This window comes from Podarcis pityusensis (genome assembly GCF_964106645.2).
Source record: "Podarcis pityusensis genome assembly, chromosome: 12".
In the NCBI taxonomy this organism is placed as follows: Eukaryota; Metazoa; Chordata; class Lepidosauria; order Squamata; family Lacertidae; genus Podarcis; species Podarcis pityusensis.
Genome location: NC_138037.1, coordinates 40,130,749 through 40,153,714, shown reverse-complemented (window position 1 = coordinate 40,153,714; position 22,966 = coordinate 40,130,749). Strand labels below are relative to the sequence as shown.

At 44.0% G+C, this 22,966-nt stretch overlaps 2 protein-coding genes across 4 annotated transcripts in view; one reads left to right on the top strand and one right to left on the bottom strand.

Annotated features, from left to right (window-relative positions):
* Positions 1 to 4,947, bottom strand: part of KAT2B (lysine acetyltransferase 2B) — a 42,263-nt gene extending 37,316 nt beyond the window's left edge. For all 3 annotated transcript variants that reach the window (XM_080974671.1, XM_080974672.1, XM_080974673.1), the window contains exon 1: positions 4,564 to 4,947. In XM_080974671.1, coding sequence (XP_080830797.1) covers positions 4,564 to 4,932 — 369 coding nt within the window. In that variant the 5' untranslated portion in view covers positions 4,933 to 4,947. The remainder of the gene's footprint in view (positions 1 to 4,563) is intronic.
* A 3,737-nt stretch (positions 4,948 to 8,684) lies between these two features.
* Positions 8,685 to 22,959, top strand: PP2D1 (protein phosphatase 2C like domain containing 1). Its single transcript, XM_080974660.1, has 4 exons — positions 8,685 to 8,914; positions 10,632 to 10,682; positions 14,504 to 16,143; positions 21,844 to 22,959. Exons 3-4 carry the CDS (start codon positions 14,505 to 14,507, stop codon positions 22,845 to 22,847), a joined length of 2,643 nt encoding a protein of 880 aa, XP_080830786.1. The 5' UTR covers positions 8,685 to 8,914; positions 10,632 to 10,682; position 14,504; the 3' UTR covers positions 22,848 to 22,959.
* Positions 22,960 to 22,966: the final 7 nt, after the last annotated feature.

Here is a 22,966-nt window from a genome sequence, read left to right as displayed (position 1 = left end):
TGTAGGGGATCAAAGCCGAATTATTTAAATTCTCATCCCCTATTGTAACTAAGCTTGTATAATCTAAGTCTAAATCTAACCAAAACTGTTCCCTATTTACACACACACACCCCCATCTGTTGTTTCCTCTACATTTTAGGTTGTACGCTACTTGGAACAGAGAGCAGTATACCATGTAAGCAATGTGCAAAATGATGACATATATGTATATGCATGATTTAAAGGCATTATTCTGCCAGTTTTACTAGCTCCTAATGCCTCATTGCCCTTATCGCCACTCTAAATATTACTGGTTAGAGGGACATGACGAGGTTAACTCTTCATTTTCTTACTTTTGTGTGCAGAGCACAGGGATTAGGCAACAACTTCTAATGAAGTGCCTAATCTTATGATGATTTGGCCATTTTTAACAAGCAGGTCATGCTGTACACATTATCAGTGTTAAAAACAATTCCAATCAAAGAACGACTTTTTTATTTTTAGAAACTTCAGAGTACTAAAATGTTTCATAGCAAATTCTGAGGGTCATACTATACCTTAAATGCACGGTGTACAGCTAGTATTTAAATTAATAGTAGGTGTATGTGGAGGGACATTGTAACCCAGAATTCATGACACAGGGAGGGGGGATTACACCCTTCCTCACATCCTGACAGAATGCATCCCTCCCTCATGGGTGACGCTGTGGTCTAAACCACTGAACCTCTTGGGCTTGCTGATCAGAAGGTTGGCGGTTCAAATCCCGTTGCGCTGTCCCAGCTCCTGCCAACCTAGCAGTTCGGAAGCACACCGGTGCAAGTATATAAAAAGGTACCGCTGTGGTGTAAATGGCGTTTCCGTGCACTCTGGTTTCTGTCATGCTGTTTCAATGCACCAGAAGTGGTTTAGTCATGCTGGCTATGTGACCCAGAAAGCTGTCTGTGGACAAACACCAGCTCCCTTGGCCTGAAAGCGAGATGAGCGCCGCAACTCCATAGTCGCCTTTGACTGGACTTGACTGTCCAGAGGTCCTTTACCTTTTATACCTTTTTTTTTTTTAGCTTGGCAGGGGGAGGGGAGCTGTCAGTGGGAACTGGGCAGTGGCAAGGACTTTTATTGGGAATGCTGGGAAAAGGTCTTTATAATCTTATCTTCAGATTGCAGAGGGGATGAAGGCCACACCCAAGCACAAAGAAGATGCTGTCAATCTTATCTCGCTAGAGAATATACAGTGGTACCTCAGGTTAAGTACTTAATTCATTCCGGAGGTCCGTTCTTAACCTGAAACTGTTCTTAACCTGAAGCACCACTTTAGCTAATGGGGCCTCCTGCTGCTGCCGCACCGCCAGAGCCCGATTTCTGTTCTTATCCTGAAGCAAAGTTCTTAACCTGAAGCACTATTTCTGGGTTAGCGGAGTGTGTACCTGAAGCGTATGTAACCCGAGGTACCACTGTACTGTGTATTCCAAATATGCTTGTTTCATTCACACATTGCAATATGAGGTATACAAACCTAGCCTTAGATGTAGCCTTGAGTGTTTGCAAACCAGTGTGATAAAGTGGGTTCGAATACAGGACTAAGACTTCGGAGAAATTGAACCCCACCCCCCTCACAGAGTGCAATTGGGCCAGACACCTACTTTAGTTAGGCTGTTCTAAGGATAAAATGGGCAAGGAGGAAGATGCACCACAATGAGTTTCCTGGAGAGAGAAAATTGTAAAAATAAAATAAATAATTTCCAAATTATTCATGGTTCAAGCTCGGTTTTACTGTAGTAAAGGAGAAGAGCAGGGGAAGATCCTTCACCTGTGCTCTCCTGAGGCTGAGCTTCGAGCTTCTCATACTGTTGGTAATCTGGGTTTCCCGTCAGCTACAGGCTGCAAAAAAGGAACAAGCCACAGTCTCCACCTCCTTCAGCTGTCATCCTGTCAAAACAAAGCCTCTGTTGCCAAGACCAGGCAGAGGGAAAAGGGGGGGGAGCTTGGGAGGAGTTACAGCTCAAAGCGCCCAATCCAAGCTTCTCCTTCTCCACTCTCCTCCCCAAGCACCCTGGCACTGCACACAACTGGATACAGAGTGCTGGAATGGCTTTCTTGTGCAAACAAAAAAGAAAGAAAGGGGGGGATTGTTTATCTCTTCAAACAGACACACACAGCAGGCACTTAAAGGAGTTTGTCTCTGTGCTCAATCCTGTGTTTACATGACAAGCAGCTGGGGCACCATTTTACCAAGCAAATAATAGAGTAAAAACAACGGCTGGCATAACCTGCTGGGCCTGAGTATTCTTTTCTTCTGAAAACACAATGTTCTCCCTGCTTCCCCCCCCCCTCTCCATATCACTTTCTCCAAAAAGATGCACTGACATCTTGCCTTTTTGACATGCATTCTCAATCCTGTGTTGCCTTACAGCTGCCTGCAAATTGGTTCTTTTTCCTCCCTGTGCAGAGAACTGTGGAACATCTCCACTTAAACACTGTACACACATTGCAACCTTCAGTCTTGCCATGGTGCTTCCTTAAAAACAGAGCAGGGCAAGTAAGGGGCCTTCCATTGGGCTGTCAAGTAGAAATGAGTCATACAGAAACTGAAGGCAGACAAAGTACAGGGAAGGCTGAATTTCACCCAGTTCTGAAAGATGTCTCTCTTGCCAAGCCTGGGACATATGGTGCAAAAGCAAAGAACTGAGCAGCTCTAGCCATGCACAAAGTGCAAAGTACTCCCCTTCCCTTAAGTAATCACAACCTGTCCCACAATATGGATTGGGGAAAGGGTTTGGTTTGGATTATACCTTCGGGCGCCCTCCAAGTCTGTGGTTTTATATCTGTACAATGGGAGCCTGGTCAAGTATAAATGTATTGCCATAGAAACAATTTGTTAGTGATGCCTCCAGCCCCTAGAGAACGATAGGCCTGGGGTGGATAGCTCAGTTGGTTAGAGCACGATGCTGATAATGCCAAGGTTGCAGGTTCGACCCCAGTAGGGGACAGCTGCATATTCCTGCATTGCAGGGGGTTGGACTAGATGATCCCCAGGGTCACTTCCAGCTCTACAATTCTATTCTGGGATAGACTTGTATGGAGCTGGGAAAATACAGAGGCTTGACTTGCTCTCTGTGCTGTAACCAAAGCTAGGAGGGAAGGGTCCCTGGAGACCTAATGGGGTATTAAGATCTGCTGGAATGTTAAAGCTGTGAGTCCTTCTATCTTATGCTCAGGTTGTGTAAATGTGGAGGGAAAGCTATATTTCAAAAAGACACCACAGTGATCTTCATGCCAAAGAAACCAAACCCAAGATAAGCTCTGGCACTCAAGTATCCCACTGCTCAGAGACTGATTGTGTGTGTGTTATTATAATTACAATTAATGAATTATTTGCATTCTAAACCAACATTTCAAGACAATTTACACTTATGATAATTGATAACAGTTAAAACATACACACGAACACATATATATATGACTAAAATACTAACAAGAGGGCACTCGTGGTAAAGAACCCTTCACCCAGCTGGGAAAGGCTGTTAGAACAAAAATGTGTCCAACTCTTTCCATAAACTGCAGATAATACGCACCTGTCATATCCACAGGACAGGGCAACCACACAAAACACCCTGTTCCAAGTTACTGGGGAGTGCGCTTCTGAGAGCTTTGGAACTTGCAGGAGAAACTGTCCCACAGACTGCAGCAATCTACTGGGAGTATAAGAAATAAGGCAGTCTCTCAAGGAACCTGGTCCTGAGCTGTACAGGAACTTATGTGCATATCAACACCTTGAACTTGGCCCAGTAGCAGATTGGCAGCTGGTGCAAATCCCTCATGCAAGGTGTCACATGTTGGCAGTAGTTTGTCTCCAACCTTGGCAACCACATTCTGCACCAGCTGCAGCCTCCAGGCCAACCCAGGGGGCAGCCCCACACAGAGCGCATTGCAGTAATCCAACCGCATGACAACATAATACTGTGTTGCATCACTGCACCCTGAGCCAGTTAACCCACAATAACTACCAACCCCAACCACAGTTAACAACGGAGCTTGCAGGAGCTAATGGGAAATTATCCTTCTTTTTTCTTTTCAGCTACGCTGGCATGCATGCACGCATGCATGAACTAATCCGAATCAGGCGATCGCGCAACGAAACATAGCTACAGGTCAGGAAGAAGAAAATTAAGCAAATCGCTGCTTCCCCAGCGAGCAACCTGTTGCCAGGCTGCCTTAAGTGGGAGAGACAGGAATGAAAACACCCGTTTGCGCGTGCGTGCACATCCACACACACACCCCTCCCCGCACACGCACTCACCGGTGCAGTCGTTCCCTTTTTTAAGGGCCTCCTATTCGCTCCGTTTTCCAAACGGGCCGAAAGAGTAGCCCGGCCGGCAGCTCCCGCGCCTCCCCTTCTAACGGCAACAGCGGCAACGCTGGACGCCCCCTGGGGGCGGCAAGGGAACAGAGCGGCGTCTATGGATGGATGCCGCTGCCGAGTCCCTTATTATTATTATTAATTATTATTACTACAACTATTACTGTGTTTTATTTTTCGTTTCCGCAGCCCCCCCCCCAAAAAAAACCCCGTACCGAGCGGCTTACCTTGCAGGCGGAGTAGACGCCCAGCTTCTCCAGCTTCTTGGCGCGCGGCGCGGCGCGGAGCTGCGCCTTCTTCCCTACGACGCGAGCCGAGCCAGGGCCGCCGCTGCCCGGGCCGCCGCCGCCGCCGCCGCCTCCCGCTGCAGCAGCAGCTGCCGCCGCCGCGGGGCTCTCGGCAGTCGCGGCGGCGGCGGCGGCGACCACAGCCCGGACGGGTCCGCAAGCGGCTAGCCCTCCGGCGGCCGGGGAGCCCTGCTGCAGCGCTCCGTTGCCGCCGCCGCCGTTTCCCCCGCCGCCGCCGACCGCGGCTGCTGTGGTGGCGGAGGACGCCGCGGCGGCGGCTCCCGCCCCGGCCGCGCCAGCCTCAGCCATGCCGCAGCCCGGCCGGCACGACGAGGCTCGCCGCCAGGCTCCTCGCCCAGTGCCCGGCTCGGTGCGCCCGTCGAGCGAGCGCGCTGGATGGAGCCTCCCCTTTTCCCCGCTGCTGCCGCCGCCGCCGCCGGCTGCTCCCTCCGGAGGGAGGGAAGGAGGGGACAGGGCCGCACCGCGGGCGGGTCCTGCTGGGCGGAGAGGAGGAGGCGGAGGCGCCGCTAAGAAGAAGCCAGCGGGGAGGAGGGGAAGGCGACGGACATGTTGTTGCCGCCAGCGAGCCTGGCTTCGGCTGTCACCGCCCGGCAGCCCAGGAGGAGGAGGAGGAGGGAAGCCGGGCGGCCGCGCGGCCTGCCTGGCCCTTCCTTCCCTCCTCGCCTGGGAAGCGGCGCAGTGGCGTCTCCGCCGGTCCTGGCCATAAGGCGCGCCAAGTGCCTCAGCAGCTCAGATTTGCCCGCCCGGGTCGCGCCTCTTCGGGGCCCCGCGGAAGAATTTAGCAACAGTTTCAGAGGGCATCTCTCTCTGAGGAGAACTGGCGGCGTGTGTCTGTGTGCGCCACTGCGGTCTCCCCTCAGGGCAAGTCATAAGGAGGAAGCAGAAGAGTCCTCCTCCGGCACTTAAGAAATAATAAAATAAAGCAACATATAAGTCCGTCAGGCTTTCAAGCGCCACAGAGCTCTGGAGCGGCGGGCGGGCGGGTCTCCTCTTTTGCCAAGCGGCTTCTCCCGCTTCCGTCGGAGCGCGCTTGCAGATGCGATTCATGGGGGAAGGAGGACGGCGACTCGGGGAAGCCGCCATTCCTACAATTCAAAGCCGCCCCCCGACGTGATTCTAGGGTTAGGCGAGCGCGAGTGGCGTCGAAGCGCGCCCGCTTTCCTTTTCCTTTCCCTCGAGGGCATTGCAGTTTTTAGGACCAGGGAAGGAAGAAGGGGCCTTTTTATTTTATCTTTTTAAAAGCACTCCGCTCGTTGTTATTTGTTATTTTATCTTCAACCAAGTAGTTTTAAAGCTGGGCTCTTCGCAAACTTGCAGGGAAGGAAATGGGCTCTTTAGACGGGTCGCAGCAGCGAATTGGGGAGAGAGGGCTCAACGTGCCCTTTACTGTAGAGTTCAAAGTGAACTCTATTGGGAGTTCATTGCCTCTAAAGGTAGACTTCCAAAAATAATAATTATAATTAATAATAATAAGAATCATGCCAATGGCCCACCTACAGCATCCTATTCTCACAGTAGCTGACCAGATGCCTGTGGGAATCCTGGAAGCAGGATTCTAGCACAAGAGACTCTCTCTTCCTCTGTCTACCAGTGACTAGTATTCAGAATCATTGCTGCCTCCAGTTGTGGAGACAAAGTATAGCCATCGGCTAGTAACCATCCATAAGCCTCTCCACCAAGAATTTGTCTAATCCCCCTTTAAAGCCATCCAAGATGGTAGCCATCACTGCCTCCTGATGGAGCGAGTTCCATAGCTCAGCTATGTGCTGTGTGAATAAATAAAGTACAGTACAGTACTTCCTTTTATCTGTCCGAAGTCTTCCAACATTCAGCATCATTGGATGTCCCCAATTTCTGGTGTTCTGACAAAGGGTTTAGCTGAGATTCCTGTGTTGCAGGGGGTTGGACTAGATGACCCGTGGGATCCCTTCCAACCATAGCTGTCAACTTTCAGATTTGAAAATAAGAGATCAGCAGCCTCGAAAATAAGGGATCAGCAGCCTCACCTGTCCCAGGGACAATCTATGGGATATCTAACAATCCGGGATAGCAGCAGGAAAAAAACGGGAAACGACGCTGGAATAAGGGAATTTCCCGCAAAAAAAGGGAAGGTTGACAGCTATGCTTCCAACTCTACTATTCGATGATAACTTCTCTATCCACTTTTGCCATGCCATGCATTTTTTTAAAAACCCACTGCCCAGTACCTGCTGTTCAGCTTCTCATGGCGTTAGTTGTATCTGGAAATAGCTGTTTCACACAAGCACAACACAGTATGTGCAGTTATCTATGGAGAAATGCCGCAGTTTAAATAAATCAAAAAGAGGTACACTCTTTGCTCTGAGTAAACTGGCATGAAATAGAGAACAAAACAAACTGGCTGTAATGTGATATTGCGAAGTGAAAACGATCCTGTGCATTTATTTAAAAGATGTACATGCCTCCCACCAGCAAAGCTTTGCGGGGACATTCACAGAAACATAGTAAAATACAAAAGTCAAAAGAGAGTAGAATAAATCACAACGTTTTTAACAATATGTTAAGACTGCAATCATGGTGTTAAAAGTTGGGGGTGGGTGGATTATAGCTTTGGGAATCCTGGTCTTGTGGTTTTGTATCTATTAGGCAGGAGTCTGTAGTTGAAGGAAGTGTTGAAGTGATGAAACCAGTCTTAGTTAAGCTAGCGCTGATATGAGTCCATTTTACAAATCTAAACAACTAGCTAGTGATATTTGCAGAAAAAGGAGGTAAGACAGAAGTTAGTCTCTTCTGGACTTGGGAAGACCTTCAGGCTTGGCTTGCTGAAACCCAAGATATGACTTGGGGGGGACTCCCTGGAAAACATGGGTGTAGCCAGGGTTTATTTTAGGGGGACAGGCTTTATGTTGGGGGACAGAACTGAGATATCCATGATGCAATTGGTCAGTTAGTTAAGTATTTTTATTTATTTACTTGATGGGGGGGGCAGCTGCACCCCCTGGCTACGTCCATGCTGGAAACCTAATGGGGGAGCAACTTCTATTGGCGTTTTAATGCTGTGAGTCCTTCCATCTCATTCTTAGGTTGTATACATGTGTAAATAGAGCAATATTACAAAAAACAAACCAACCACCACAGTCTCCAGGGACCATTACAAGGAAATCTAAACCAAAGTAGGTGCCAGCACCCCTGAAATCTCTCACAATTTTCATTTGTGTGTGTGTGTGTGTGTGTGTAACAATATGCATACTTAGGTGTAAGGTCCATTGAATTTAAGAGACTTTTAAGGATTGCATTCTAATCTTAGGATGCCACGGACTTTATCTCATATGAGGATGATGGAACAGAGCTTTGATACAATGGCAGGTTAATAATGCTCAGGTTAATGCAGAAGCAAACATTCCTTCAGCTACCTGCATAGGGTTTTTAAGGTAAACACCAACTCTTGAATTGGACTCTTACATGGACCGGAAGCCACTGGAGTTCTCAAAGTGCTTATACAATATATTTAGTCTCAGTTTATACAATATGCAATTGCAGTTTCATTGTCACAGTGAATTAATCAACATTAATTGGTTTGATCAGTATGAAACAGAAGGAGAAACGGTCATAGAGTGGTACCTCGGTTTAAGAACAGTCTGCTTTAAGAACGATTTGGTTTACAAACTCCGCAAAACCGGAAATAGTGTCCTGGTTTGAGAACTTTGCCTCGGTCTAAGAACGGAATCCGAACAGTGGAAGGGCACTGGTGGCGGGAGGCCTTATTAGGGAAAGCACGCCTCGGTTTAAGAACAGTTTTGGTTTAAGAACGGACTTCCGGAACGGATTAAGTTCATAAACCAAGGTACTTGGTTTTATAGTGATTTGTAAGTGGCATTACAGCTAACAGTGTAAAAGACGAAATGTAAGTTCCATTACATTCTGACAAAAAGTACAATATAGCAGAGCGATACCTCATTTTGAGGTGGTGATGATTGTAACCAACATGTGCTGAGGACTATGACACAGTATGCTTCAAGACCTGTTCACAAGACAACTGCAACATGACTATTGTTTTTGCTGGGGCATTTCTTGATCACATTCCTTGGAAAATACAGAGGCTCTGTAGCACCACCCACACCTTTTAATCTTGATTCTTAGACAAACCAGAACAGCATCTTAGTGGCTAAGATACGGTTACTATAGTAATAACTGTAAACACTGGAAAGGCGCCGCCAATCCTGTCCCAGTGTTCCAATAGCAACAGAGGGAAATGGCTTCCAAAGAATCCACAACTTCCTAGGAGTCAAAGGTATACTTTTTACAGAATTTCATTAAGTAAAACTTTATTATTTATTATACTTTTCAGATATATACATTTCACTGATTTTACAATCATTTTGACATTTTAAATCTTAACTTCCTCCCCCCTCTTTCTGCAGTTCCTTAAATTTATTTTCAATATCTTCTGCATATCCAAATTAACTTGACTTACTCATTTGTTTATCTTCTTTAAGTATATACTCTTATGTAACTGCAGGTTACTACAATAATCCTGCCAGTGTTTTTATCTGTTTACAATTTATCTGTAATATTCAATAAACCATTTCCATTCTTTATAAAAAGTTTGTTATCTTGATTTCTTATTCTCCTGGTAAGTTTCACCATTTCTGCATAATCCATAAGTTTTGTATCCATTGTTCCTTTGCTGGGACTTCTGCTTCTTTCCATTTTGGGGCAAGTAGCACTCTTGCCGCTGTAGTCGCATATATGAATAAATTTCTATACGATTTAAGTAGTTCTATCCCTGTAATTCCCAAGAGAAAGGATTCTGGGGTTTTTTACAAATGTTATTTTAAACATCCTTTTCATTTCATTGTATATCATTTCCCATTGAGTAAAACTTTAAACAAAAAAAAATGAATGAATGTAAGCAAAGTTGTGATTTAGCACATGCTGAGCAAACAATATCAACTGAGGTCTGAAGACACCTTAGCACAAAGGCATAAATGAGGATCAGAAAAATCATTGTACGTGGAACAGGAAGACTGAAGAGATATCGTAAAAAGTCTTTTTAGGAGAACCTTTCTAACTAAGCTAAAAAGTGGCTCATCCCAAAGGCAGCGACCAATACAAACCATAATAAAATAGGTTTTTTTAAAGTAACTGTTTCCAGATGTTCAAGTTCCCTGGACTTGCTTGCAGTTCAGGAGGTGGTCCCTGGGAATTGTCTTGCCCAAGGTTCCTTCAAGATCTGGAAATGACACCAACTTTTGGACTTGTATGGGGATACCTGGCTTTGAAGCCCCACTTCTCATGAAGGTAATTTTGAATCAGTCAATACAGACTCAGCTTAAGCCATCCTTCCATTGCTTATTCAGTTCCCCATAGTTTGCTCTTGATTTCTTCTAGTTAGAGCATCACTATTTAATCAATTAGGTTATTTATTTTTATTTTAAAGAACCCTTTCATAAAATTGGAAGGGGTCCTCAGGGTCACTTTTTCAAACGCCCTGCAATGCAGGAATCACAGATAAAGAATCCCTGACCGATGGCCACCCAACCTCTGTTTAAAAACCTCCAAGGAAGGGGACTCCACCACCTTTCAAGGTAATCCATTCCACCATGGAGCAGAAAGCTCTTCCTAAAGTTTAGTCAGAATCTTCTTTCTTGTCATTTGGCTCCATCGGTCGAGTCCTACCTTCTGAAGCAGCAGAAAACAAACTTTCTCTGTCTTCCACGTGGCAGCCCTTCAACTAAAAATTGCCACAGTTAAAAAGACAGTACATTAAAAAAATATATTAAGATGACTTTAAAAATTAAGCACTACTTTAAAAAGGTCATTTTGTCTTTCACATACAGGAGAATTATCTTCCAAGATGAAGCCTGCTACAATATACAGGCACATGATCTAAGAACAAGAAATGTATGGTTCCCACACACACACCTTCAGTATGATATTCCCACCCCCTTATATGCTGATTTGTGCAAATTCAATTGATTCATTAATATTTCCTTCATTTGTTGCAGCCCTAGTTTCTACGCTTCCTGAGGTGAACTATTTCCCAATTCATCAGACAAGTAAGTACATATTCCATGTTCTGTCCTCAGTTGCCGACCAAGTGGCCATCAAGGAAATTATCCAAATGTGGAGTCCATAGACCATGAAACAGCCGACTGTGGAGAGCAGTTACTAATGTGAAGGATCCTTTAAGCAGCCTCCCCCTGGCATTTTTATTCTGTGTGAGGTTTGTTATGTACTGAAGTTCTCACCCCGGGCCAGCAGGGCGTTACTGTAGATAGTTTTCACTCAGGTCCACATATGCAAATAAGGGATTGAAAGTGACTTTCAGTGATTGGATAGTTACAGAAAATTGTTACAGTTGTGTTGTAGTGGAGCTCTAATAAGCAGGCTGGCTGAACCCTTCAGTTCAGTTCAGTTCTGGCCTGTGAATAAACAAGAGCTGTTTGAAGAATTGCTGTGTCGTTTGATATGTTCACCCACAACTTAACAAGGTTCCTTCTCCTGCTGAAAGGAAAAGCCCTAAGATTGCATCAAATATTATCGTATTTGGAGTTACCAAAAATCTTTCTATATCTGAAACAAAAATAATTCAAACACTTCATATGGTTGTACAGTATCTTAAGCTTGAAAGGATAGGGCAACTTTATCACTGTTGTTGTTCTGCTCTTCTTGCAAATCTTTACAAAGGAGCTCTGCTCAGCTCAGTTACGGAAAAGCTAGCTCCCCCCGCCCCCATTGCCAGTCACTTTGTTGGGGGGGGGGGGGGAAAGACTCTAATTTATTCTGGGGAAATAGCCCTGTTGACACACCATGTAAATATGCCCTGTTACAATATAAAGACAGCAATGCCCCACAACTTCACAGATATTTTTCATTTGAAATTGTGCACTCCCACTGAGCATATCTCTCTCCGTCATTTATTTATTTTTAAAAGTGAACAGTAAATACATAGGGTTGCCATATTTCAAAAAGTGAAAATCCGGACAGAAAAGTTGTTTACCTTTTTTTTGGGGGGGGGGATTGCCAAAAAATCAACACTATGTCCGGGAAATTACGGATGTTTGGCAGCCACATACATACATACATACATAATTTTATTTGTATGCCACCTTTCCACAGTTCAAATCATGCTCCAGGCGGCTTACTACAGGGAAAAAATATACAGTGGTACCTCGGGTTAAGTACTTAATTCGTTCCAGAGATCCGTTCTGAACCTAAAACTGTTCTTAACCTGAAGCACCACTTTAGCTAATGGGGCCTCCTGCTGCTGCCGCGCTGCCAGAGCACAATTTCTGTTCTCATCCTGAAGCAAAGTTCTTAACCTGAAGCACTATTTCTGGGTTAGCAGAGTGTGTAACCTGAAGCGTATGTAACCTGAAGCGTATGTAACCTGAGGTACCACTGTAACTACAACATAACAAAAGAAGCCATAAACAATAAATAAAACGTTAAAAATATACAATCAGACCGAATGATTTTCACATGAATCACAACAAGATCTATAATAAAGATACAAAAACAAAACAAAACCCAACAGCAACAACCCCCTCCCCAACAACAACCAAAAAACCCCAAACAATACCCCAGCTCAAGAGTCTGTTCAGCAGCCTCAGTTTTTGTAGCTGGAGTCAGTCAGGGTCCCGCTCTCCCAGGCCAGGTAGAAAAAAGCCTGCAAGGCAGACATCAGGTCTTACAGTACTCACAGACAATATGGTATCTGGCCTCTTCAGCAGCCTCAGGGTTGTCGCATGGAAAAGTTATCAAACTACATGTGCCATATCTACATTACAGTGCTACCTCTGGTTACGTACTTAATTCGTTGTGGAGGTCCGTTCTTAACCTGAAACTGTTATTAACCTGAAGCACCACTTTAGCTAATGGGGCCTCCCGCTGCCGCCACCCCGCTACCACGCGATTTCTGTTCTCATCCTGAAGCAAAGTTCTTAACCCAAGGTACTATTTCTGGGTTAGCAGCGTATGTAACCTGAAGTGTATGTAACCTGAGGTACCACTGTACTGTATGTTCATGACAGTATGGTGTGTGGGTGTGTTGTAGTTGGGGGTGAGAGAGATAACCTGGAACGTTAGTCTGGAACATTTAGCTGAGATTCCCCTTACCAGGACGTAATGCAATTACAGTGGAACCTCGGTTTTCGAGCGTCTCGGAAGCCGAACGTTTCGGTTTTCGAACGCTGGAAACCCGGAAGTAATTGCTTCTGTGCCTCAGAAGTTGAACAGCTTCCGCTGCGTGTTTTTCAATTTTTCCAATTAAACTTGCAGCCAGCGCTTTGTGCCTTGGTTTTTTAACATTTCGGAAGTCAAATGGTCTTCTGGAATGGATTACATTTGAGAACTGAGGGAACACTCTACTGTGTTGCCCAGGCATATGGCAACCCATGTTGGAAAATTTCCTTTTTTCCAGAGATTTTGCAAAAAAATAATAATAAATAGCCCCCCCCCCATAAAAACCCAACAACTTTGCCCAAAAAAGTGTCCTTCAGTAAAACAACTAACTTCCTCTCTTGTCTCCTCTCTACAGATGAAGGGCGTTCTAATTTCTGTCCAAACAGGTACTGGCTAACTCTCACCATGATTGGGCAGCTATTTTAAGGCTAAACAGACAAAACCTGACAAAACTGGCGTGGTGCTGCTCTTGATCATCTATACACACTGAAAACCCTTTCTTGTTTCCAGTTTGTTGACAGTAGAATTGCATGCAGCCTACTTTGTTCAGAGTTAGGTTCTTGTCATGTACTGAGCTGAATCCTAGAACAATAGGATCCAGAATGCAGCAGTCTGATTGGTCCGCAGGAGCCACCCAATCCAGCTCCAGATGGAAGTGAATCAGCGACCTGATTGGCCTGCAGGAGCAGCCCGGAATTAGCCAATCACGCGGGGCCCATTGTGTAAATAATGTATATATAGCTAGATGTATATATAGCTAGATGGGGAAAGTTTCATTCATTGCTACTATGAGCTGAATAAAGAGCATGAAATTCACACTCGACTCCGAGTATATTTCAGTTCTCTTTGGTAATACTGATCATATTTCCTAATTTTCCTAACATGGAAACTATGCATTGTAGAAATAGCTATTCAGTAGATACTGTATAGTGTAGGTAGGAAGCATATGATTAATCTCTCATTTGCTCATAAAGGGGTATGAATTAAAACTTAAAATCGATATCTATTCTTTAAAAAGTCCCAACCGTTCATGAAATTGTGCTCCTATATATGTGTGCATAGGCTGCAATTGGTTAGAAGTCCCATTGAACTCAACAGGGCTTACTTCTAAGTAAGCCACATATATATATACAGTATGGCATGATTTTATTTCTTACTCAAATATCAAGGCACATGATCACTCAGTGCTGCCACTATGTGCAAATGTCTGGATCATTTACATCTATATAGAGCCTTTATTTTCAATAATGATGGAACTTCCTGTTGGAGAATACTTTTATTTTTTTAATAAATCTTTATTGTTTGTAAAGGAAATCTTTGTAGGAGTTAATATTTTATTATCCCTTTGGAGCTGTCTTTCCAGGCTGTGACGCTTTATGGTTTACGGTTTGATTTTTAAAAGATTTTTAAAACATATTTTTCTTTTTGTTATGTTTGCACCTGTTTTTTTGTTAACAAAGCAATAGAATTAAAAAAGGGAAAAAATATTTCCTCTCTACCTGCATTTCATATCAGACGGCTTTGAAACTCTTTGAGAAGCAGTTGATCATATTGTATGCAGGCTATCAGAAAAACGCAATCCTAGAGCCCCATTTGGCATGTAAAACAAATTGCAAGGTTCTTTTATGAGTATTTCTTGGTTTCGTTTGAGAAGGATAGTTGAAACACATTTTACTTTTCTTTGTTTTTATAGAATGTCGTGGGGAAAAGGATCTCTGCAATGTAAATCCGACAAATCTAAAGAAGATCCCACAAAGGTAGTTAAGATTGACTTCAAGAAAGTTGACAAACTCGATATTACAGTACTTTGCTCCATATGCCAACAAACGGTACACATTAGCGAAATTCTTTTCCATAAAAAAGTCCACCAGGCTCTGGCAGTACTGGATTATCGCCGGCCATGGGTGGAATCAATAGATGTAAATAAAATAGTTCTTCAGAGAAAACGTCTGCTTTTAAAAATGAAAAAATATAAGACTCCTAAGTATGTTGAACGAAAGACGGAGAAGATTGGCTGTTCATTTGATCTCCTTAAAGAAAGCATGAAGCCTACTCCATATTTTTGCATTGATAATATTGCTCAAAGTTCTGTGCACGTTGAAGAAGTTACCAGTCCGCTGATAAAAGCCATCGCAATATGTCAAGACAAAAATGCTCGTTGGCATGAAAACTTGGAAGACGTATTTGTCGTATTAGACAATTATGGGAACAGGGCAGGTACGTGCTTTCTTGGGGTTTTTGATGGAAGCAATGGAATCTCTGCTGCAGAGACGACGTCCGTGGAACTTCCCGTTTTACTCCTTGACCAGCTTTCTCACGAAGATCCCTCCTACCAGGTGAGTGAAGCTGGGAAAGAATTCATAGATTCATTCTGCACCGTCTTCAGGGCAGATTACAAAGTAAGGGAGAGACTTTTCACCCAGAAGGGCGCCAGAGGCAAGAAGTCTTGGCCAGGTGATTATGAATGGATTCACAGAGCATATGCTAAGTCTTTCTGGCGTATGGACAGGCTTTTGCGGCTCGGGAGAAACGAAGTTTCCAGAGTCTGCTGGAGCAGTTGTACAGCTGCCACCTGTATAATAGAAAATATAAGCAACGAAAAGGAAAGCCAACAAGAAGAAGAGGAGGAGAAAACACTTGAAAAGGTAACTGATAAAGAGGAACAGAACGTCAGGCAACAGAACGAGGAGGAGATGCCTAAAAGGATATTCATAGCAAAGAAAAAAGTTGATGCAGAGCAGGGAGTGGCTCTGCTTATAACTAAGAAAGAGAGGGGCAGTGTCACAGAACAGCAGCCAGAGGAGCCACTTGGAGGAACCAACGACAAAAAGGAAAGCAGCACAGTAGAGTCAGAAAACAATGAGCAGGTTGCCAATAATAAGGATGTGATTCAGGAAGAGAATCTGCTTGAAAACATGGGACAGCAACAAGGAGAGTCACCTGAAAGAACAGATGATCACATTGGAGAACCAGGAGACACTGTGCATGTTGCTGATCATATAGATGAGAGCCAGGAAGAGAGTCTTCTTGAAAACATGGGACAGCAGCAAGGAGAGTCGTCTGAAAGAACAAATTATCACACTGAAGAGCTAGGAAACACTGTTCATGTTGCTGATCATATAGATGGGGGCCAGGAAGAGGGTCTCCTTGAAAACACGGAACAGCAGCAAGGTGAGTCTTCTGAAAGAACAAATGATCTCACCGCAGAGCCAGGAGACAATGAGCACGTGGCAGATAGCATAGATGGGAGTCAGGAAGAGGAAGAGCTTGAAGGCGACAATAGTTCTGCACCGACAGAAGAAAAATTTGGACTCATGCATATTGCTAATATTGGTATGTATGGAATGTATGTTACCATTTCCCACTACCCTACCCCATTTTAAAATTTTGGCCTGTTAGTTTTGAATGATACAGCAAGTGCCTGCAATTTAATTCAATACTGCATAGCCTTGGGTCCTAACTCACTCTCTCTGGAGCGTCTTCACCTCCATCGTTCTGCCCGGACACTGAGGTCCAGCGCCGAGGACCTTCTGGCGGTTCCCTCGCTGCGAGAAGCCAAGTTACAGGGAACCAGGCAGAGGGCCTTCTCGGTAGTGGCGCCCTCCCTGTGGAACACCCTCCTACCAGATGTCAAAGAGAAAAATAACTACCAAACTTTTAGAAGACATCTAAAGGCAGCCCTGTTTAGGGAAGCTTTTAATGTTTAATAGATTATTGTATTTTAGTGTTTTGTTGGAAGCCATCCAGAGTGGCTGGGGAAACCCAGCCAGATGGGCAGGGTATAAATAATAAATTATTACTATTACTATTATTATTATTATTATTATTATTATTATTATTATTATTATTAACAGAAGGGCTCTTTCCACTGGCAGAGGAAATCGGGCTCCAGCATAGGTTTTTGCCTGAGTACAGGGTGGCGTGTGTGGTTTTTTTTGTTTGTTTTTTGTCTCTCACCCCACTCTCTAGAGCAGATTTTTCCTCCCTTTTAAGCAAAGGGGCTTATGAAAAAAGGGGAAAGGGGATATGAACAAAGAATGTCACACAGACCTTCCACACGGTGGGAGTATCTTATTAGCAGAATTCCATTCGCAGAATATTCTCGCCAGCAGAACCTTAGGATCTACCGTAAGTCAACATTTGCAAGATGAAGCACTTTTCAACTATCTCAGCACCAAAAAAATAAAGAGTGGGAAAAAGACACATCAATATGGCATGCAATAATTTTGAATAACAGATATCTTCTTTAATGGGATTGTTCTCACCTAAACTTTGAACTGAAATAGGAACAATAAGTCTGTATTCCTAAACTGTAACAAGCTTCCCTTCCCAAATATTTTTTTTGTCATTGGTCTGTTTCTTTGTTATGTTCAACAAACACAATCTCTCAGCAAACCATAGTTTAGCCAGTTCCTAATTCAGATGCAATAGACTATTGTTACAGACAGGGTATGTGCAAAATGGATCATCACGTGAAAAACAGATACCATCTATCTGTCTTAGCTATATTTACAAATGCCTTGGAGAAGTCAGATGGCTAATGGCTCTTTTTTGGGGGGAAGAAATAAGACCTGGCAGGTTGGACATACCCCTTCAGTCAATTTATCTCCTTTTTAACGTTTTCCTTTTCCTCATATGAGAAAACCAGCCTCAGTCAAAGAAACATCAGCTTATTTAGGAACCAGAAGGTTGATCACTCATCTGTGGATATGGGGAGTAGAAATAGCTGTGATATTATGTGTGAACTGGGTTGTTGACTTGTTGAAAGAGGGGGAAAATACTATTGGTAAAATCCTATCAAATGCATTTCATGAAAAACTGCTTAGCTGAAATCCTCAGTAACTTAAGCAGAAATACTGACGCAAGCTTATGGTAGGAAGATTACCCTTCCTGCCAACCCTTGTATTTTAATTTGTATCTCTCATAAACCTTTTCTGTCAGATGTCACAAGGAACATGCCCACTTTACTTACATAATTGCTTCATTCTTTTATTCCATAATTGTATTCATCATTTGCAGCTGTAGAAATGGTGAAATTCCATGATAGGGATAATTAGGAAAGGGGCTGAAAATAAAACTGCCAATATATTAAAGCTGTTATACAAATCTGTGGTGTGGCTGTACTTGGAATACTATATACAATTCTGGTCACCACACATAAAAAGGATATGGTAGAGCTGTAAAAGTTTCAGAAAAGGACAACGATGACGGTGATGAATCAACTGCCGTATGAGGAAAGATGATGATGATATTTATATGCCACCCATCTGACTGGGTTGTCCCTGCCACTCTGGGCGGCTTCCAACAAAATATTAAAATACTGTAAAACATCAAACATTAAAAGCTTCCCTAAACAGGGTGGCCTTCAGATGTCTTTTTAAAGTCTGGTAGTTGTTGTTCTCTTTGACATCTAGTGGGAGGGTGTTCCACAGGGTGGGCGCCACTACCGAGAAGGCCCTCTGCCTGGTTCCCTGTAACTTGGCTTGTCGCAGTGAGGGAACCGCCAGAAGGCTCTCGGCGCTGGACCTCAGTGTCCGGGTAGAACGATGGGGGTGGAGACGCTCCTTCAGATATACAGGACCGAGGCCGTTTAGGGCTTTATAGGTCAGCACCAACACTTTGAATTGTGCTCAGAAACATAAGGGAAGTCCCCCCCCCCCACCTCCAGTCATACTACAGTGGTTTACAACCATCCATTCTGGAGGTCCGGTTGTAAACCAAAACAGGTTGTAACCCAAGGCACGCTTTCGCCAATGGGGCCTAAAAAAAAAAAAAAAAAGGGTTGCAATCCAAAAAAAGGGACATGCACTTCCAGGTTGATGTGTTTGTAATCCAAAATGGTTGTAATCCAAAATGGTTGCAAACCAAGGTACCACTGTATCTATTGGTTATCTATTGGACTGACAAAAGGAGGTACTTCTTTACACAGTACTAGGGTTGTCATATGTCTGGAATTTCCCGGACATACCCGGAGTACTGAAGCCAGAAGCAGTGTCTGGGCAGAAATCAGCTAAATGTCCAGGAAAATCTGGACGTATGGCAACCCATGTCAGCAGTGTCATTTTTGCCAATTTCCCTTAAAAATAGCTCAAAAACTTCCTGTTATTTCATTATTATTTTTTAGCTTTTGCCCAAAAGCTCAGCAACTGTCTGGATTTCCACTTCTTGATATATGGCAACCTTGTACACAGTACATAACTGTAATATGTAGTACTGGTCACCAACTTGGATGGCTTTAAAATGAGTTTAAACAAATTCGTGGAGGTTAAATCTATCGGTGGCTACTAGCTATTATATCTCTCTACTACCTCCAATTCCAGAGGCATTGTTGGGGAACGCAAGTGGAGAGAGTTGCTTTTACACTCATGCCGTTCTTTTGGGTGGCCACCATGAGAACGGGATGCTGAACTGAATATCAAAGCCTTTGGCTCTTCTTAAATGACTGCTGCCGCGTCTTATGGACATAACCTCAGCTCCAAAGAGATAAATATTTGCGCTTGACTCAAAATGATCCAGAGTCTTTTACTACCTGAGTTCTAAATCCAGTCTGTTGAAAAGTTGCCCTCTAAGATCCAACATGTTTTACTTGCACACACTTTCATTTGGAACCAGATATTATTATTTTTGAACAAATGAGATATTTTTTTGGCAGTGACTGGCATCTGGGAGGTACCCAGCTATAGATGTGACAGAAGCTACATAGCAGACATGGAAAACAGCAGCCCTAATGATCTCATAATTTTCAGGGAAGACAAGTGTAGCTACTAGGTGTGATGCCTTTGCTCTGCCTCCATAGATGAAGTAATGCTTCTGAATACCAGTTGCTGGAAGCACAGAAGAGGGGAGTGCTATTGTGCATGGGTCCTGTTTGCCCACTTCCCACAGCCATATACCTGAAGGAGCATCTCCACCCCCACCAAGGGCCTTCTGGTGGTTCCCTCCCTGCGAGAAGTGAGGTTACAGGGAACCAGGCAGAGGGCCTTCTCGGTAGTGGCGCCCGCCCTGTGGGACACCCTCCCATCAGATGTCAAGGAAACAAACAACTATCTGATTTTTGTAAGACATCTGAAGGCAGTCCTGTTTAGGGAAGTTTTGAATGTTTGATGTTTTGTCGTGTTTTTAATATTCTGTTGGGAGCTGCCCAGAGTAGCTGGGGAGGCCCGGCCAGATGGGCGGGGTATAAGTAAATTGTCATCATCATCATCATCATCATCATCATCATCATCTAGGTGTCCACTGAGAACAGATTGGCTTGATCCAGCAATCCTTATATCTAATTGTACAAAGCCTATTGCCATGTCACTGTACTGCACATTTGTCTCCCCTCATTGGACACTGAGAATCTCCATGCAATTGTGATCCGACAGAAGTGTATGTGGTGTTAGGGGAGGGGTAGTACCTCTGGTGAGGGACACACCGTGCTCCTTCTAGGGTAGTTTGTCCACCTTTGGTCCCTACCCTCCACTCAGCTCTCATCTGTGACTCATAGAAGCTGTCAGCATGTGGCAGTGGCCACATCCTGGGAATGACTTTGACTGGATGTAGGCAAGGGCTCTCAAACCCTCAGCGAGTTAGGGACATTCCTTGCATGCAAAGACAGGTTGAGCAGAGATCAATGGTCAAGAAGGTGGTTTCTGCACGGGCCGCAGAGGGAAGTGAGGGGCAGATGGGGCTCATCAAGCTGGGAAGGCAGCCCATCTAGGAAAAGGAAAACTGATCCTAAACTTCCGCTGCCTTGCGTGGTATTTTTGGGAGAAGGCTAAGGAATAAACACAAATCTGGAGCGCAGTGCCCAATATGGTTGGATAGTGCCTTGCACGCCTCCTTCTGACAACAACTGCAGCCAGGTTGGTGCCAAACGTATAGCTGTGATTTCCTTTGGACTACATCAGAGAGGGCGAGAAGGGGGTCTTGTTGTCTGGGCAGCCCAGGACGACTTCCATACACACTGCCTGGAGAGGTCACTTCGGTGCTGCTAACACAGTGGTTTTGACTTCACCCCTAGAAGTGCGCTCCACTGTCTCTTGAGACAGATGGATGCAAACTATTTTGCACAACTAAAACAGCCTTCCCCAAATGTGTTCCCTCCAGATGCCTTACGCTACACAACTCCCATCATCCCTAAGCATTGGGACCATGCTGTCTTGAGCCAGTGGGGTGTTTTAGCTTAATGCATCTGGAGAATATCAGGATGGAGAGGGCCTTACTAGATATTGCCAGTGGAACCTGCTCCAGCCATGTTTGCATCTAGGGTACTGCAAGATGTACAAATGATTTGATCAGGAAAATCCACCACCACTCTTCCCATTTTTCTTCTCCAACTTCACACTTTCTATGCTTCTCACAGGCCAACCAATAAGCACACCCAGTCCTCATGGGGCTATTTGAGCTTTTTGCTATTTTGGTTTTGTAAACGGATGTGACATTTCTACATACTTCATGGCTCTCTTCCAATATGCCAATACACCCTCATTTCTTAGCGGCCCTGTTTTGTATCCAAACCTATCGGCATTGAACCACCTGAGTTTGCTATTCGTCAAAATGGTAAGATGGATCAAATTTGCCACTTGCGTCCCACGGGCTCTCACTGTCTAGTTTCAGCCTATGGATGTAGTAATTTAGGTCTGTAGAAAGTGGCACTTGACTTGGAATCATGGGAGAAGGGTAGGTAAGATAAACTGAGCACTTGGGACTCAGCTAGACTTGTAAAGAAAAAGTGATTTATTTGCGTTGTATGTGCGATATAACATTGTGCCACCAGATGGTGACACAAGAGGCCCGTTTTTCTCTACCTGCTTTCCCTGTTTAAATTTACAATGCTTTGAACTGAAATGCTTCTTTGATGTGCCTAGAATCCAGCTTTAGACTGGCTATCTTCATGAATGATGAAAGATGGCAGAACATGAATTGTGTATAGAATCTGCACAGCATAACGTGTAGAGGAAAAGCAACAGCTGAAGTTTTAAGTGCTTTCAAAGATCAATTCAGTTACGTTATACAGTGATAAGTTGTGTGTGTGTTTTTTAATTGTAGGCAATGTTCATGCTGTTTTATGCAAAAATGGGAAAAGCTACTGGGTTACTAAAGAACACAGCACTTATTCTAGAGAAGAAAGGATCCGTGTTCTTAAGAATGGTGGCTGTATCAGCAGCAATGAACCCAAAGGACTGATAGAAGGACTTATCAAAAGCACTCGGGGCCTTGGCCACCACGGCAATCCAAAGCTGAAAAATACTGTCATTCCTGTACCACATACAATCTCCTTTCCTGTTGACAATTCATGCCAATTTCTTATTTTAGCTTCTAATGGACTCTGGGAAGTTCTGGATAAAAGTGAAGCAGTACTATTGACATTAACAATGTTTTCTGCTTATCTGGAAAAGTATCAGCGCTCCCAACTGAAGAAAGCCCGCATGTCCAAAGGCTCCGAGTTACCTTCGAATGATTTGGAAACTGAATTCTATTCATGGTATTTAAATAAAGATTTTTTGGCAGATATTGACTTACAAAATTTAAGGTCCTCAAGTAGCGTTGTGCAAGAAGAAGAGATGGTTCAGTCAGGTTCCTCAGCAGAGCAAGAATCAGAAGCAGAGGAAGAATCAGAAGCAGCGGAAGAATCAGAAGCAGAGGAAAAATCAGAAGCAGATGAGGAAGAAGCCGCAGAAGAAGAAGCAGAGGAAGAAGCAGCAGCAGCAGAGGAAGAAGAAGAAGAGGAGGAGGAGGAGGAGGAAGAATCAGAAACCACTTTAGAAGTTTCTGGCTCATGGGACTTAAGTGATGATACAACTCATGAAAGCACAGAACAAACTCTAACCCCAGAGTTTGCGATAAATGTAGAAGAACCTGAACCTGAAAGTTCTGAATCTTCACAAATATCAGAAGATTCAGAAATCAATTCCAGGACATTTTATGCCCTTGCAGCTAAGTATATTAGTAAGCACCTTGTAGAAGCTGCACTAAAAGCAGGTTCCAGAGATAATATTACTGTTCTGATAGCACTCTTAAATGGATGTGATAAAATACCCACTTATATTTAGCTTGTATACTGTGCTTAGGAGGATAGTTCAAGTGAATAGTAGTTCATCCATTTTATGATAAAAGAAACTGCCACAATAAATTCACAAAGTGAGTTATTTTGTATAAAAAAAAGACTGAT

Excerpts from the sequence above, each read along its gene's own strand:
- PP2D1 (XM_080974660.1), top strand. The coding sequence starts at position 14,505 with ATGTCGTGGGGAAAAGGATCTCTGCAATGTAAATCCGACAAATCTAAA. Across the intron at positions 16,144-21,843 it reads CATGCATATTGCTAATATTG|GCAATGTTCATGCTGTTTTA; the intron begins GTATGTATGGAA and ends TTTTAATTGTAG.